The sequence below is a fragment of the Scyliorhinus torazame genome, chromosome 8 (genome assembly GCF_047496885.1).
Source record: "Scyliorhinus torazame isolate Kashiwa2021f chromosome 8, sScyTor2.1, whole genome shotgun sequence".
NCBI classification, from domain to species: domain Eukaryota; kingdom Metazoa; phylum Chordata; class Chondrichthyes; order Carcharhiniformes; family Scyliorhinidae; genus Scyliorhinus; species Scyliorhinus torazame.
Window position 1 is genome coordinate 43832694 of NC_092714.1, and position 15950 is coordinate 43848643.

Consider the following 15950-nt stretch of genomic DNA (forward strand, 5'->3'; position numbering starts at 1 on the left):
CAGTGTGTGTGGGGTGGGGGGGGTCAGTGTGTGTGGGGTGGGGGGGTCAGTGTGTGTGGGGTGGGGGGGGTCAGTGTGTGTGGGGTGGGGGGGGGGTCAGTGTGTGTGGGGTGGGGGGGGTCAGTGTGTGTGGGGTGGGGGGGGTCAGTGTGGGTGGGTGGGGGGGTCAGTGTGGGTGGGGGGGTTCAGTGTGGGTGGGTGGGGGGGTTCAGTGTGGGTGGGTGGGGGGGTTCAGTGTGGGTGGGTGGGGGGGGGTCAGTGTGGGTGGTGGGGGTCAGTGTGGGTGGGTGGGGGGTCAGTGTGGGTGGGTGGGGGGGGGTCAGTGTAGGTGGGTGGGGGGTCAGTGTGGGTGGGGGGGGGTCAGTGTGGGTGGGGGGGGGGTCAGTGTGGGTGGGGGGGGGTCAGTGTGGGTGGGGGGGGGTCAGTGTGGGTGGGAGGGGGTCAGTGTGGGTGGGGGGGGTCAGTGTGGGTGGGGGGGGGTCAGTGTGGGTGGGGGGGTCAGTGTGGGTGGGGGGGTCAGTGTGGGTGTAGGGGGAGTCAGTGTGGGTGTAGGGGGAGTCAGTGTGGGTGTAGGGGAAGTCAGTGTGGGTGCAGGGGGAGTCAGAGTGGGTGTAGGGGGGGTCAGTGTGGGTGTGGGGGGGGTCAGTGTGGGTGTGGGGGGGGTCAGTGTGGGTGTGGGGGGGGGTCAGTGTGGGTGTGGGGGGGTCAGTGTGGGTGTGGGGGGGGTCAGTGTGGGTGTGGGGGGGGTCGGTGTGGGGGGGGTTAGTGTGGGTGTGGGGGGGGGGTCAGTGTGGGGGGGGGGGGGTCAGTGTGGGTGTGGAGGGGGGGTCAGTGTGGGTGTGGGGGGGGGGTCAGTGTGGGTGTGGGGGGGTCAGTGTGGGGGGGGTCAGTGTGGGTGTGGGGGGGGGTCAGTGTGGGTGTGTGGGGGGGGGGGGTCAGTGTGGGTGTGTGGGGGGGGTCAGTGTGGGTGTGGGGGGGGGTCAGTGTGTGTCGGTGGGGGGGGCAGTGTAGGGGGGGTCAGTGTGGGGGGGGTCAGTGTGTGTGGGGTGGGGGGGGGTCAGTGTGTGTTTGGGTGGGGGGGGGTCAGTGTGTGTGGGGGGGGTCAGTGTGTGTGGGGTGGGGGGGGTCAGTGTGTGTGGGGTGGGGGGGGTCAGTGTGTGTGGGGGGGGTCAGTGTGTGTGGGGTGGAGGGGGTCAGTGTGTGTGGGGTGGAGGGGGTCAGTGTGTGTGGGGTGGAGGGGGGTCAGTGTGTGTGGGGTGGAGGGGGGGTCAGTGTGTGTGGGGTGGGGGGGGGGTCAGTGTGTGTGGGGTGGGGGGGGGTCAGTGTGTGTGGGGTGGGGGGTGTCAGTGTGTGTGGGGTGGGGGGGTCAGTGTGTGTGGGGTGGGGGGGTCAGTGTGTGTGGGGTGGGGGGGTCAGTGTGTGTGGGGTGGGGGGGTCAGTGTGTGTGGCGTGGGGGGGGTCAGTGTGTGTGGGGTGGGGGCGGGGTCAGTGTGTGTGGGGTGTGGGGGGGGTCAGTGTGTGTGGGGGGGGTCAGTGTGTGTGGGGGGGGTCAGTGTGTGTGGGGGGGGTCAGTGTGTGTGGGGGGGTCAGTGTGTGTGGAGGGGTCAGTGTGTGTGGGGTGGGGGGGGTCAGTGTGTGTGGGGTGGGGGGGGTCAGTGTGTGTGGGGTGGGGGGGGTCAGTGTGTGTGGGGTGGGGGGGGTCAGTGTGTGTGGGGTGGGGGGGGTCAGTGTGTGTGGGGTGGGGGGGTCAGTGTGTGTGGGGTGGGGGGGGTCAGTGTGTGTGGGGTGGGGGGGGTCAGTGTGTGTGGGGTGGGGGGGGGTCAGTGTGTGTGGGGTGGGGGGGGTCAGTGTGTGTGGGGTGGGGGGGGTCAGTGTGTGTGGGGTGGGGGGGTCAGTGTGTGTGGGGGGGGTCAGTGTGTGTGGGGGGGTCAGTGTGTGTGAGGGGGGTCAGTGTGTGGGGGGGGTCAGTGTGTGGGGTGGGGGTCAGTATGTGGGGGGGGGTCAGTGTGTGGGGGGGGTCAGTGTGTGTGGGGTGGGGGGGTCAGTGTGTGTGGGGTGTGGGGGTCAGTGTGTGTGGGGTGGGGGGGTCAGTGTGTGCGGGGTGGGGGGGTCAGTGTGTGCGGGGTGGGGGGGTCAGTGTGTGCGGGGTGGGGGGGTCAGTGTGTGCGGGGTGGGGGGTCAGTGTGTGTGGGGTGGGGGGTCAGTGTGTGTGGGGTGGGGGGGTCAGTGTGTGTGGGGTGGGGGGGGTCAGTGTGTGTGGGGTGGGGGGGGTCAGTGTGTGCGGGGTGGGGGGGCGGTCAGTGTGTGTGGGGTGGGGGGGGTCAGTGTGTGTGGGGGGGGGGGTCAGTGTGTGTGGGGTGGGGGGTTCAGTGTGTGTGGGGCGTGGGGGGTCAGTGTGTGTGGGGCGGGGGGGTCAGTGTGTGTGGGGTGGGGCGGTGAGTGTGTGTGGGGTGGGGGGGGTCAGTGTGTGTGGGGTGGGGGGGTCAGTGTGTGTGGGGGGGGTCAGTGTGTGTGGGGGGGGGTCAGTGTGTGTGGGGGGGGGGTCAGTGTGTGGGGGGGGGGGTCAGTGTGTGGGGGGGGGGTCAGTGTGTGGGGGGTGGGGGGGGTCAGTGTGTGTGGGGTGGGGGGGTCAGTGTGTGTGGGGTGGGGGGGTCAGTGTGTGTGGGGTGGGGGGGTCAGTGTGTGTGGGGTGGGGGGGTCAGTGTGTGTGGGGTGGGGGGGTCAGTGTGTGTGGGGTGGGGGGGTCAGTGTGTGGGGGTGGGGGGGGTCAGTGTGTGTGGGGTGGGGGGGGGTCAGTGTGTGTGGGGTGGGTCAGTGTGTGTGGGGTGGGGGGGGTCAGTGTGTGTGGGGTGGGGGGTCAGTGTGTGTGTGTGTGGGGTGGGGGGGTCAGTGTGTGGGGTGGGGGGGTCAGTGTGTGTGGGGTGGGGGGTCAGTGTGTGTGGGGTGGGGTGTCAGTGTGTGTGTGTGTGTGTGTGTGGGGTGGAGGGTCAGTGTGCGGGGGTGGGGGGAGGGTCAGTGTGCGGGGGTGGGGGGAGGGTCAGTGTGTGGGGGTAGGGGGGGGTCAGTGTGTGGGGGTAGGGGGGGTCAGTGTGTGGGGGTAGGGGGGGGTCAGTGTGTGGGGGTAGGGGGGTCAGTGTGTGGGGGTAGGGGGGGTCAGTGTGTGGGGGTGGGGGTCAGTGTGTGGGGGTGGGGGGGGGGTCAGTGTGTGGGGGTGGGGGGGTCAGTGTGTGGGGGTGGGTCAGTGTGTGTGGGGGGGTCAGTGTGTGTGGGGGGGGTCAGTGTGTGTGGGGGGGGGTCAGTGTGTGTGGGGTGGTGTGTGTGGGGTCTGTGTGTGGGGGAGGGGTCAGTGGTGTGGCGTGGTGTGGGGGGTCAGTGTGGGTGGGGGGGGAGTGAGTGTGTGTGTGTGTGTGTGTGGGTGGAGGGGGGTCAGCGTGGGTGGAGGGGGGTCAGCGTGGGTGGGGGGGGTCAGCGTGGGTGGGGGGGGTCAGCGTGGGTGGGGGGGGTCAGCGTGGGTGGGGGGGTCAGCGTGGGTGGGGGGGTCAGCGTGGGTGGGGGGGTCAGCGTGGGTGGGGGGGGTCAGCGTGGGTGGGGGGGGTCAGCGTGGGTGGGGGGGGTCAGCGTGGGTGGGGGGGGTCAGCGTGGGTGGGGGGGGGTCAGCGTGGGTGGGGGGGTCAGCGTGGGTGGGGGGGTCAGCGTGGGTGGGGGGGGTCAGCGTGAGTGGGGGGGGTCAGCGTGAGTGGGGGGGGTCAGCGTGGGTGGGGGGGGTCAGCGTGGGTGGGGGGGTCAGCGTGGGTGGTGGGGGGTCAGCGTGGGTGGTGGGGGGTCAGCGTGGGTGGGGGGGGGTCAGCGTGGGTGGGGGGGGTCAACGTGGGTGGGGGGGGTCAACGTGGGTGGGGGGGTCAGCGTGGGTGGGGGGGGTCAGCGTGGGTGGGGGGGGGTCAGCGTGGGTGGGGGGGTCAGCATGGGTGGGGGGGTCAGCGTGGGTGGGGGGGTCAGCGTGGGTGGGGGGGTCAGCGTGGGTGGGGGGGTCAGCGTGGGTGGGGGGGTCAGCGTGGGTGGGGGGGTCAGCGTGGGTGGGGGGGGTCAGCGTGGGTGGGGGGGGTCAGCGTGGGTGGGGGGGTCAGCGTGGGTGGGGGGGTCAGCGTGGGTGGGGGGGTCAGCGTGGGTGGGGGGGTCAGCGTGGGTGGGGGGGTCAGCGTGGGTGGGGGGGGTCAGCGTGGGTGGGGGGGGTCAGCGTGGGTGGGGGGGGTCAGCGTGGGTGGGGGGGGTCAGCGTGGGTGGGGGGGGTCAGCGTGGGTGGGGGGGGTCAGCGTGGGTGGGGGGGGTCAGCGTGGGTGGGGGGGGTCAGCGTGGGTGGGGGGGGTCAGCGTGGGTGGGGGGGGTCAGCGTGGGTGGGGGGGGTCAGCGTGGGTGGGGGGGGTCAGCGTGGGTGGGGGGGGTCAGCGTGGGTGGGGGGATCAGCGTGGGTGGGGGGGGTCAGCGTGGGTGGGGGGGGTCAGCGTGGGTGGGGGGGGTCAGCGTGGGTGGGGGGGGTCAGCGTGGGTGGGGGGGTCAGCGTGGGTGGGGGGGGTCAGCGTGGGTGGGGGGGGTCAGCGTGGGTGGGGGGGGGTCAGCGTGGGTGGGGGGGGTCAGCGTGGGTGGGGGGGGTCAGCGTGGGTGGGGGGGGTCAGCGTGGGTGGGGGGGGGTCAGCGTGGGTGGGGGGGGGTCAGCGTGGGTGGGGGGGTCAGCGTGGGTGGGGGGGTCAGCGTGGGTGGGGGGTCAGCGTGGGTGGGGGGTCAGCGTGGGTGGGGGGTCAGCGTGGGTGGGGTGTCAGCGTGGGTGGGGGGGGTCAGCGTGGGTGGGGGGGGTCAGCGTGGGTGGGGGGGGTCAGCGTGGGTGGGGGGGGTCAGCGTGGGTGGGGGGGTCAGCGTGGGTGGGGGGGGTCAGCGTGGGTGGGGGGGGGTCAGCGTGGGTGGGGGGGGTCAGCGTGGGTGGGGGGGGTCAGCGTGGGTGGGGGGGGTCAGTGTGGGTGGGGGGGTCAGTGTGGGTGGGGGGGTCAGTGTGGGTGGGGGGGGTCAGTGTGGGTGGGGGGGTCGTCAGTGTGTGTGGGGGGGGGGCAGTGTGTGTGGGGGGGGGCAGTGTGTGTGGGGGGGGGCAGTGTGTGTGGGGGGGGGGTCAGTGTGTGTGGTGGGGGGTCAGTGTGTGTGGGGGGGGTCAGTGTGTGTGGGGTGGGGTCAGTGTGGGGGGTGGGGGGGGTCAGTGTGGGGAGTGGGGGGGGTCAGTGTGGGGGGTGTGGGGGTCAGTGTGGGGGTTGGGGGGGGTCAGTGAGGGTGGTGGGGGGGTCAGTGTGGGTGGTGGGGGGGTCAGTGGGTGGTGGGGGGGGTCAGTGTGGGGTGGGGGGGTCAGTGTGGGGGGGGGTCAGTGTGGGGGGGGGTCAGTGTGGGGGTGGGTCAGTGTGGGGGGGTCAGTGTGGGGGGGTCAGTGTGGGGGGGTCAGTGTGGGGGGGTCAGTGTGGGGGGGTCAGTGTGGGGGGGTCAGTGTGGGGGGGTCAGTGTGGGGGGGTCAGTGTGGGGGGGTCAGTGTGGGGGGGTCAGTGTGTGTGGTGGGGGGTCAGTGTGGGTGGGGGGGTCAGTGTGGGTGGGGGGGTCAGTGTGGGTGGGGGGGGTCAGTGTGGGTGGGAGGGGTCAGTGTGGGGGGGGGTCAGTGTGTGTGGGGTGGGGGGGGGTCAGTGTGTGTGGGGTGGGGGGTGTCAGTGTGTGTGGGGTGGGGGGGTCAGTGTGTGTGGGGTGGGGGGGTCAGTGTGTGTGGGGTGGGGGGGGGTCAGTGTGTGTGGGGTGGGGGGGGGGTCAGTGTGTGTGGGGTGGGGGGGGGTGGTCAGTGTGTGTGGGGTGGGGGGGGTCAGTGTGTGTGGGGGGGGTCAGTGTGTGTGGGGGGGGTCAGTGTGTGTGGGGGGGTCAGTGTGTGTGGGGGGGTCAGTGTGTGTGGAGGGGGTCAGTGTGTGTGGGGTGGGGGGGGGTCAGTGTGTGTGGGGTGGGGGGGGTCAGTGTGTGTGGGGTGGGGGGGGTCAGTGTGTGTGGGGTGGGGGGGGTCAGTGTGTGTGGGGTGGGGGGGTCAGTGTGTGTGGGGTGGGGGGGTCAGTGTGTGTGGGGTGGGGGGGGTCAGTGTGTGTGGGGTGGGGGGGGGTCAGTGTGTGTGGGGTGGGGGGGGTCAGTGTGTGTGGGGTGGGGGGGGTCAGTGTGGGTGGGTGGGGGGGTCAGTGTGGGTGGGGGGGTTCAGTGTGGGTGGGTGGGGGGGGGTCAGTGTGGGTGGTGGGGGTCAGTGTGGGTGGGTGGGGGGTCAGTGTGGGTGGGTGGGGGGGGGTCAGTGTAGGTGGGTGGGGGGTCAGTGTGGGTGGGGGGGGGGGTCAGTGTGGGTGGGGGGGGGGGGTCAGTGTGGGTGGGGGGGGGTCAGTGTGGGTGGGGGGGGGTCAGTGTGGGTGGGGGGGGTCAGTGTGGGTGGGGGGGGTCAGTGTGGGTGGGAGGGGGTCAGTGTGGGTGGGGGGGGGTCAGTGTGGGTGGGGGGGGGTCAGTGTGGGTGGGGGGGTCAGTGTGGGTGTAGGGGGAGTCAGTGTGGGTGTAGGGGGAGTCAGTGTGGGTGTAGGGGAAGTCAGTGTGGGTGTAGGGGAAGTCAGTGTGGGTGCAGGGGGAGTCAGAGTGGGTGTAGGGGGGGTCAGTGTGGGTGTGGGGGGGGTCAGTGTGGGTGTGGGGGGGGTCAGTGTGGGTGTGGGGGGGGTCAGTGTGGGTGTGGGGGGGGGTCAGTGTGGGTGTGGGGGGGTCAGTGTGGGTGTGGGGGGGGTCAGTGTGGGTGTGGGGGGGGTCGGTGTGGGGGGGGTCGGTGTGGGGGGGTTAGTGTGGGTGTGGGGGGGGGTCAGTGTGGGGGGGGGGTCAGTGTGGGTGTGGAGGGGGGGTCAGTGTGGGTGTGGGGGGGGGTCAGTGTGGGTGTGGGGGGGTCAGTGTGGGTGTGGGGGGGGTCAGTGTGGGTGTGGGGGGGGGTCAGTGTGGGTGTGTGGGGGCGGGGGTCAGTGTGGGTGTGTGGGGGGGTCAGTGTGGGTGTGGGGGGGGTCAGTGTGTGTCGGTGGGGGGGGCAGTGTAGGGGGGGTCAGTGTGGGGGGGGTCAGTGTGTGTGGGGTGGGGGGGGGGGGGGGGGGGGGGGGTCAGTGTGTGTGTGTGGGGGGGGGGGTCAGTGTGTGTGTGTGGGGGGGGGGGGGGGGGGGGGTCAGTGTGTGTGTGTGTGTGGGGGGGGGGGGGGGGGAGGGGGGGGGGGGTCAGCCGCCACCCACCTGCTCCGTTCTGTATCTTTAACATGCGGTTGGTGACGGTGTCTGCCAGCGGGTACAACTCCCCCGGACCCAGGCTCAGCAGGATCTCCCGGCAGCCGCACCGCTCCCTCTCCGTCAGCAGCGCCATGGCGACCAACACGCGCCCGGTGCCGCGCGCTCCTGGACCCCCGGCACCCGCCCGGTGCCGCGCGCTCCCAGTCCCCGGGCACCCGCCCGGTGCCGCGCGCTCCCAGTCCCCGGGCACCCGCCCGCTGCCGCGCGCTCCCAGTCCCCCGGACACCCGCCCGCTGCCGCGCGCTCCCAGTCCCCCGGACACCGCGCCCGCATAAAGGTTCCGCTCCACTGTCAAACTTGCGTTAACAAGAAAGGACTCTCTTCCCCGCCAATAGTCAGCTGAGATTTATAAATGGTTTTGGAATCAACAGCCCTTCTGGTTCGATCATTGGGAAAGGCGGAGTTTTTAAAATTGCTGCAGTGATGGTGAAGATGCTTCTGGTGCGGCCACCCAGCCGGAAGCATTTACCTGGTGCACAAGCGCTCTTGGACTTTAGGACCCGGGAGAAGCCTCAGGTGGAGCTTCAGAGACCGCCAGCTGGGTAAGAAAATCCCCAATTACACCGGGAATGTCAGTGTGTCTGTGCTCGGGAATGTCGGTGTGCCCGGGAATGTCAGTGTGTCTGTGCCCGGGAATGTCGGTGTGCCCGGGAATGTCAGTGTGTCTGTGCCCGGGAATGTCAGTGTGTCTGTGCCCGGGAATGTCAGTGTGCCCGGGAATGTCAGTGTGCCCGGGAATGTCGGTGTGCCCGGGAATGTCAGTGTGTCTGTGCCCGGGAATGTCAGTGTGCCCGGGAATGTCAGTGTGCCCGGGAATGTCAGTGTGCCCGGGAATGTCAGTGTGCCCGGGAATGTCGGTGTGCCCGGGAATGTCAGTGTGTCTGTGCCCGGGAATGTCAGTGTGTCTGTGCCCGGGAATGTCGGTGTGTCTGTGCCCGGGAATGTCAGTGTGCCCGGGAATGTCAGTGTGCCCGGGAATGTCAGTGTGTCTGTGCCCGGGAATGTCAGTGTGTCTGTGCCCGGGAATGTCGGTGTGCCCGGGAATGTCAGTGTGCCCGGGAATGTCAGTGTGGCCGGGAATGTCTGTGTGTCGATAGAAGCTTCAGGGATGTAGTTACTCCGAAGAATAAAGATAGATGGGTGACGGTGAGAGGGGCTGGGAGGAAGCAGTCAGTACAGGGATCCCCTGTGGTCGTCCCCCTGAGTAACAAGTATACCGCTTTGGATACTGTTGGGAGGGACAACTTACCAGGGGTAAGCCATGGGGTACAGGTCTCTGGCACAGAGTCTGTCCCTGTTGCTCAGAAGGGAAGGGGGGAGAGGAGTAGAGCATTAGTCATTGGAGACTCCATAGTTAGGGGGATAGATAGGAGATTTTGTGAGAATGAGAGAGACTCGCGGTTGGTGTGTTGCCTCCCAGGTGCCAGTTTGCGTGATGTCTCGGATCGTATTTTCGGGATCCTTAAGGGGGGAGGGGGAGCATCCCCAAGTCGTGGTCCACATAGGTACCAACGACATAGGTAGGAAAAGGGATAGGGATGTAAGGCAGGAATTCAGGGAGCTAGGGTGGAAATTTAGATCTTGGACAAAAAGAGTTATTATCTCTGGGTTGTTACCCATGCCACGTGATAGCAAGATGAGGAATAGGGAGAGAGGGGAGTTGAACACGTGGCTACAGGGATGGTGCAGGAGGGATGGTTTCAGATTTCTGGATAATTGGGGCTCATTCTGGGGTCGGTGGGACCTCTACAAATGGGATGTCTGCACCTGGACCAGAGGGGTACCAATATCCTGGGGGGGAAATTTGCTAATGCTCTTCGGGAGGGTTTAAACCAGTTCAACAGGGGCTTGGGAACCTGAATTGTAGCTCCAGTATACAGGAGGTTGAGAGTAGTGAGGTCATGAGTAAGGTTTCAAAGTTGCAGGAGTGTACCGGCAGGCAGGAAGGCGGTTTAAAGTGTGTCTTCTTCAATGCCAGGAGCATCCAGAATAAGGTGGGTGAACTTGCGGCATGGGTTGGTACCTGGGACTTCGATGTTGTGGCCATTTCGGAGACATGGATAGAGCAGGGACAGGAATGGTTGTTGCAGGTGCAGGGGTTTAGATATTTCAGTAAGCTCGGAGAAGGTGGTAAATGAGGGGGAGGGGTGGCATTGTTAGTCAAGGACAGTATTACGGTGGCAGAAAGGACGCTTGATGAGGACTCGTCTACTGAGGCAGTATGGGCTGAGATTAGAAACAGGAAAGGAGAGGTCACCCTGTTAGGGGTTTTCTATAGGCCTCCGAAAAGTTCCAGAGATGTAGAGGAAAGGATTGCAAAGATGATTCTGGATAGGAGCGAAAGCAACAGGGTAGTTGTTATGGGGGACTTTAACTTTCCAAATATTGACTGGAAATGCTATAGTTCGAATACTTTAGATGGGTCTGTTTTTGTCCAATGTGTGCAGGAGGGTTTCCTGACACAGTATGTAGGTAGGCCAACGAGAGGCGAGGCCATATTGGATTTGGTACTGGGTAATGAACCAGGACAGGTGTTAGATTTGGAGGTAGGTGAGCACTTTGGTGATAGTGACCACAATTCGATTAAGTTTACTTTAGTGATGGAAAGGGATAGGTATATACCGCAGGGCAAGAGTTATATCTGGGGGAAAGGCAATTATGATGCGATGAGGCAAGACTTAGGATGCATCGGATGGAGAGGAAAACTGCAAGGGATGGGCACAATGAAAATGTGGAGTTTGTTCAAGGAACAGCTACTGCGTGTCCTTGATAAGTATGTACCTGTCGGGCAGGGAGGAAGTGGTCGAGCAAGGGAACCGTGGTTTACTAAAGCAGTCGAAAAACTTGTCAAGAGGAAGAAGGAGGTTTATGTAAAGATGAGACATGAAGGTTCAGTTAGGGTGCTTGAGAGTTACAAGTTAGCTAGGAATGACCCAAAGAGAGAGCTAAGAAGAGCCAGGAGGGGACATGAGAAGTCTTTGGCAGGTAGGATCAAGGATAACCCTAAAGCTTTCGATAGATATGTCAGGAATAAACGAATCACTAGGGTAAGAGGAAGGCCAGTCAAGGACAGTAGTGGGAAGTTGTGCTTGGAGTCCGAGGAGATAGGAGAGGTGCTAAATGAATATTTTTCGTCAGTATTCACACAGGAAAAAGACAATGTTGTTGAGGAGAATACTGAGATTCAGGCTACTAGACTAGAAGGGCTTGAGGTTCATAAGGAGGAGGTGTTAGCAATTCTGGAAAGTGTGAAAATAGATAAGTCCCCTGGGCCGGATGGGATTTATCCTAGGATTCTCTGGGAAGCTAGGGAGGAGATTGCTGAGCCTTTGGATTTGATCTTTACGTCATCTTTGTCTACAGGAATAGTGCCAGAAGACTGGAGGATAGCAAATGTTGTCGCCTTGTTCAAGAAGGGGAGTAGAGACAACCCCGGTAACTATAGACCAGTGAGTCTTACTTCTGTTGTTGGCAAAGTCTTGGAAAGGATTATAAGAGATAGGATTTATAATCAACTAGAAAGGAATAATTTGATTAGGGATAGTCAACACAGTTTTGTGAAGGGTAGGTCGTGCCTCACAAACCTTATAGAGTTCTTTGAGAAGGTGACCAAACAGGTAGATGAGGGTAAAGCAGTTGATGTGGTGTATATGGATTTCAGTAAAGCGTTTGATAAGGTTCCCCATGGTAGGCTACTTCAGAAAATACAGAAGCATGGGATTCAGGGTGATTTAGCAGTTTGGATCAGAAATTGGCTAGCTGGAAGAAGGCAAAGGGTGGTGGTTGATGGGAAATGTTCAGACTGGAGTCCAGTTACTAGTGGTGTACCACAAGGATCTGTTTTGGGGCCACTGCTGTTTGTCATTTTTATAAATGACCTGGAGGAGGGCGTAGAAGGATGGGTGAGTAAATTTGCAGATGACACTAAAGTCGGTGGAGTTGTGGACAGTGCGGAAGGATGTTACAAGTTACAGAGGGACATGGATAAGCTGCAGCGCTGGGCTGAGAGGTGGCAAATGGAGTTTAATGCAGAAAAGTGTGAGGTGATTCATTTTGGAAGGGATAACAGGAAGACAGAGGGCGAGATTCTCCACTCCCGCGCCGGTTGGGAGAATCGCCTGGGCCGCCAATATTTCCCGGGACGCCGGTCCGGCGCCCGCCCGCGATTCTCCCAAGCGGCAGGAATGGCCCCGTCGAGTTCCGCGGGCCGCAGGCCGGAGACACCCAAAATGGCGATTCTCCGTCACCGCCGCTATTCTCAGGCCTGGATGGGCTGAGCGGCCAGGCCAAAACGGTGGGTTCCCCCCGGCGCCGTCCACACCTGGTTGCTGCCGTCGGGAACAGGGCGGGAATGCTGGGGGGGGGTGGCCTGCGGGGGGGGGGGGGGATCCTGTACCGGTGGGTACCTCAAATGTGGGATGGCCTGCGATCGGTGCCCACCGATCGTCGGGCCGTCCTCTCTGAAGGAGGACCTCCTTCCTTCCGTGGCCCCGCAAGATCCGTCTGCCATCTTCTTGCGGGGCGGACTCGGAGAGGACGGCAACCACGCATGCGCGGGTTGGCGCCGGCCAACCCGCGCAAGCGAGGGTGACGCCAGTTATGCACCGCCGGCCGCGTCACGTATTCGGCGCCGCCTTTACGCGGCGACAAAGTCTGGCGCGTGTCGATGACGCGGCCCCGATCCTAGCCCATTATCAGGCCCTGAATCGGTCGAGATAGGGGCCGTTTCGCGCCGTCATGAAACTCAACGGCGTCCACGACGGCGTGGGCACTTCGGCGTGGGAGTGGAGAATCCCGCCCGGAGTACTGGGCTAATGGTAAGATTCTTGGCAGTGTGGATGAGCAGAGAGATCTAGGTGTCCATGTACATAGATCCCTGAAAGTTGCCACCCAGGTTGAGAAAGTTGTTAAGGCATACGGTGTGTTAGCTTTTATTGGTAGAGGGATTGAGTTTCGGAGCCATGAGGTCATGTTGCAGCTGTACAAAACTCTGGTGCGGCTGCATTTGGAGTATTGCATGCAATTCTGGTCGCCGCATTATAGGAAAGATGTGGAAGCATTGGAAAGGGTGCAGAGTACATTTATCAGAATTGTGCCTGGTATGGAGGGAAGATCTTATGAGGACTTCAGGCTGTTTTTGTTCGAGAGAAGGAGGTTAAGAGGTGACTTAATTGAGGCATACAAGATGATCAGAGGGGGTGGACAGTGAGAGCCTTTTTCCTCCGATGGGATGTCTAGCACGAGGGGACATAGCTTTAAATTGAGGGGAGATAGATATAGGATAGATGTCAGAGGTAGGTTCTTTACTCAGAGAGTAGTAAGGGCGTGGAATGCCCTGCCTGCAACAGCAGTAGACTCGCCAACACTCAGGGGATTCAAATGGTCATTAGATAGACATATGGACGATAAGGGAATAGTGTAGATGGGCTTTTGAGTGGTTTCACAGGTCGGCGCAACATCGAGGGCCGAAGTGCCTGTACTGCGCTGTTATGTTCTATGTGTGTCTGTGCCCGGCAATGTCAGTGTGTCTGTGCCCGGCAATGTCAGTGTGTCTGTGCCCGGGAATGTCAGTGTGCCCAGGAATGTCACTGTGACTGTGCCCGGGAATGTCAGTGTGCCTGGGAATGTCAGTGTGTCTGTGTCCGGGAATGTCAGTGTGCCCGGGAGTGTCAGTGTGTCTGTGCCCGGGAATGTCAGTGTGCCCGGGAATGTCAGTGTGGCGGTGCCCGGGAATGTCAGTGTGCCCGGGAATGTCAGTGGGTCTGTTCCCGGGAATGTCAGTGTGACCGGGAATGTCAGTGTGTCTGTGCCCGGGAACGAACATAAGAACTAGGAGCAGGAGTAGACCATCTGGCCCCTCGAGCCTGCTCCACCATTCAATGAGATCATGGCTGATCTTTTGTGGACTCAGCTCCACTTTCCGGCCCGAACACCAGAACCCTGAATCCCTTTATTCTTCAAAAAAACTATCTATCTTTGTCTTAAAAACATTTAATGAAGGAGCCTCTACTGCTTCACTGGGCAAGGAATTCCCTAGATTCACAACCCTTTGGGTGAAGAAGTCCCTCCTAAACTCAGACCTAAATCTACTTCCCCTTACTTTGAGGCTATACCCCCTAGTTCTGCTTTCACCCGCCAGTGGAAACAACCTGCCCGCATCTATCCTATCTATTCCCTTCATAATCTTATATGTTTCTATAAGATCCCCCCTCATCCTTCTAAATTCCAACGAGTCACGGGAATGCCAGTGGGTCTGTTCCCGGGAATGCCAGTGTGCCATGGAATGTCAGTGTGTCTGTGCCCGGGAATGTCAGTGTGTCTGTGCGCAGGAATGTCCGTATGCGCCGGGAATGTCAGTGTGCCGGGGAATGTCAGTGTGTCTGTGCACCGGGAATGTCAGTGTGCCTGTGCCTGGGAATGTCAGTGTGTCCAGGAATGTCAGTGTGTCTGTGCACAGGAATGTCAGCATGCACCAGGAATGTCAGTGTGCCCGGGAATGTCAGTGTGTTTGTTCCTGGGAATGTCAGAGTGTCCGGGAATGTCAGTGTGTCTGTGCCCGGGAATGTCAGCATGCCCTGGAATGTCAGTGTGTCTGTGCCTGGGAGTGCCAACGTGCCCGGGAATGCCAGTGTGCACCGGGAATGTCAGTGTGTGTGCGCCCAGGAATGTCACTGTGTGTGTGCCCGGGAATGTCAGTGACCACCGTGAATGTCAGTGTGCCCGGGAATGTCAGCGTATCTGTTCCGGGGAATGTCAGTGTGCACCGGGAATGTCAGTGTGCCCGGGAATGTCAGTATGTCTGTGCCCGGGAATGTCAGTGTGTCTGTGCCCGGGAATGTCAGTGCGCCCAGGAATGTCAGTGTGTCTGTGCCCGGGAATGTCAGTGTGTCTGTGCACAGGAATGTCAGTGTGCACCGGGAGTGTCAGTGTGCCTGGGAGTGTCAGTGAGTCTGTGAACCCTGGATGTCAGTGTGCCCGGGAGTGTCAGTGTGCTCGGGAGTGTCAGTGTGCCCGGGAATGTCAGCGTGTCCGTGCCCAGGAATTTCAGTGTGCCCGGGATTGTCAGTGCGCCCAGGAATGTTAGTGTGTCTGTGCCTGTGAATGCCAGTTTGCCCGGGAATGTCAGTGTGTCTGTGCCCGGGAATGTCAGTGTGTCTGTGCCCGGGAATGTCAGTGCGCCCAGGAATGTCAATGTGTCTGTGCCCGGGAATGTCAGTGTGTCTGTGCACAGGAATGTCAGTGTGCACCGGGAGTGTCAGTGTGCCTGGGAGTGTCAGTGTGCCTGGGAGTGTCAGTGAGTCTGTGAACCCGGGAGTGTCAGTGTGCCCGGGAGTGTCAGTGTGCTCGGTAGTGTCAGTGTGCCCGGGAATGTCAGCGTGTCCGTGCCCAGGAATTTCAGTGTGCCCGGGATTGTCAGTGCGCCCAGGAATGTTAGTGTGTCTGTGCCTGTGAATGCCAGTTTGCCCGGGAATGTCAGTGTGTCTGTGCCCGGGAATGTCAGTGTGTCTGTGCCCGGGAATGTCAGTGCGCCCAGGAATGTCAATGTGTCTGTGCCCGGGAATGTCAGTGTGTCTGTGCACAGGAATGTCAGTGTGCACCGGGAGTGTCAGTGTGCCTGGGAGTGTCAGTGTGCCTGGGAGTGTCAGTGAGTCTGTGAACCCGGGAGTGTCAGTGTGCCCGGGAGTGTCAGTGTGCTCGGTAGTGTCAGTGTGCCCGGGAATGTCAGCGTGTCCGTGCCCAGGAATTTCAGTGTGCCCGGGATTGTCAGTGCGCCCAGGAATGTTAGTGTGTCTGTGCCTGTGAATGCCAGTTTGCCCAGGAATGCCAGTGGGTCTGTGCCCGGGAATGTCAGTGTGTCTGTGCCCGGGAATGTCAGTGTGCCGGGGAATGTCAGTGTGTCTGTGCCCGGGAATGTCAGTGTGTCTGTGCCCGGGAATGTCAGTGCGCCCAGGAATGTCAATGTGTCTGTGCCCGGGAATGTCAGTGTGTCTGTGCACAGAATTGTCAGTGTGCACCGGGAGTGTCAGTGTGCCTGGGAGTGTCAGTGAGTCTGTGAACCCTGGATGTCAGTGTGCCCGGGAGTGTCAGTGTGCTCGGGAGTGTCCGTGTGCCCGGGAATGTCAGCGGGTCCGTGCCCAGGAATTTCAGTGTGCCCGGGATTGTCCGTGCGCCCAGGAATGTCAATGTGTCTGTGCCCGGGAATGTCAGTGTGTCTGTGCACAGGAATGTCAGTGTGCCCGGGAATGTCAGTGTGTCTGGGAATGTCAGTGCATCTGTGCCCGGGAATGTCACTGTGCCCAGGAATGTCAGTGTGTCTCTGTGCACCGGGAATGTCAGTATCTACCGGGAATGGCAGTGTGCCCGTGAATGTCCGTGTGCCTGTGCCTGGGAATGTCAGTGTGCGCCGGGTATGTCAGTGTGCCCGGGAATGTCAGCGTGTCCGTGCCCAGGAATTTCAGTGTGTCTGTGCCTGTGAATGCCAGTTTGCCCGGGAATGCCAGTGGGTCTGTGCCCGGGAATGTCAGTGTGTCTGTGCCCGGGAATGTCAGTGTGCCGGGGAATGTCAGTGTGTCTGTGCCCGGGAATACCAGTGGGTCT

The 15950-nt window shown here is 62.4% G+C and overlaps 2 protein-coding genes across 3 annotated transcripts in view; one reads left to right on the forward strand and one right to left on the reverse strand.

The window, feature by feature from the left end:
• Positions 1-7595, reverse strand: part of c8h3orf38 (chromosome 8 C3orf38 homolog) — a 72228-nt gene extending 64633 nt beyond the window's left edge. Inside the window, exon 1 of the mRNA XM_072513452.1 lies at positions 7299-7595. Coding sequence (XP_072369553.1) covers positions 7299-7425 — 127 coding nt within the window. The 5' untranslated portion in view covers positions 7426-7595. The remainder of the gene's footprint in view (positions 1-7298) is intronic.
• A 64-nt stretch (positions 7596-7659) lies between these two features.
• Positions 7660-15950, forward strand: part of LOC140427793 (uncharacterized) — a 181087-nt gene continuing 172796 nt past the window's right edge. Inside the window, exon 1 of one of the 2 annotated variants that reach the window (XM_072513453.1) lies at positions 7660-7894. The gene's annotated coding sequence lies outside the window, so the exon portion shown is untranslated. Of the gene's footprint in view, positions 7895-10784; positions 10802-15950 lie in introns of those variants that run through there. The other variant, XM_072513457.1, reaches the window with a different exon arrangement.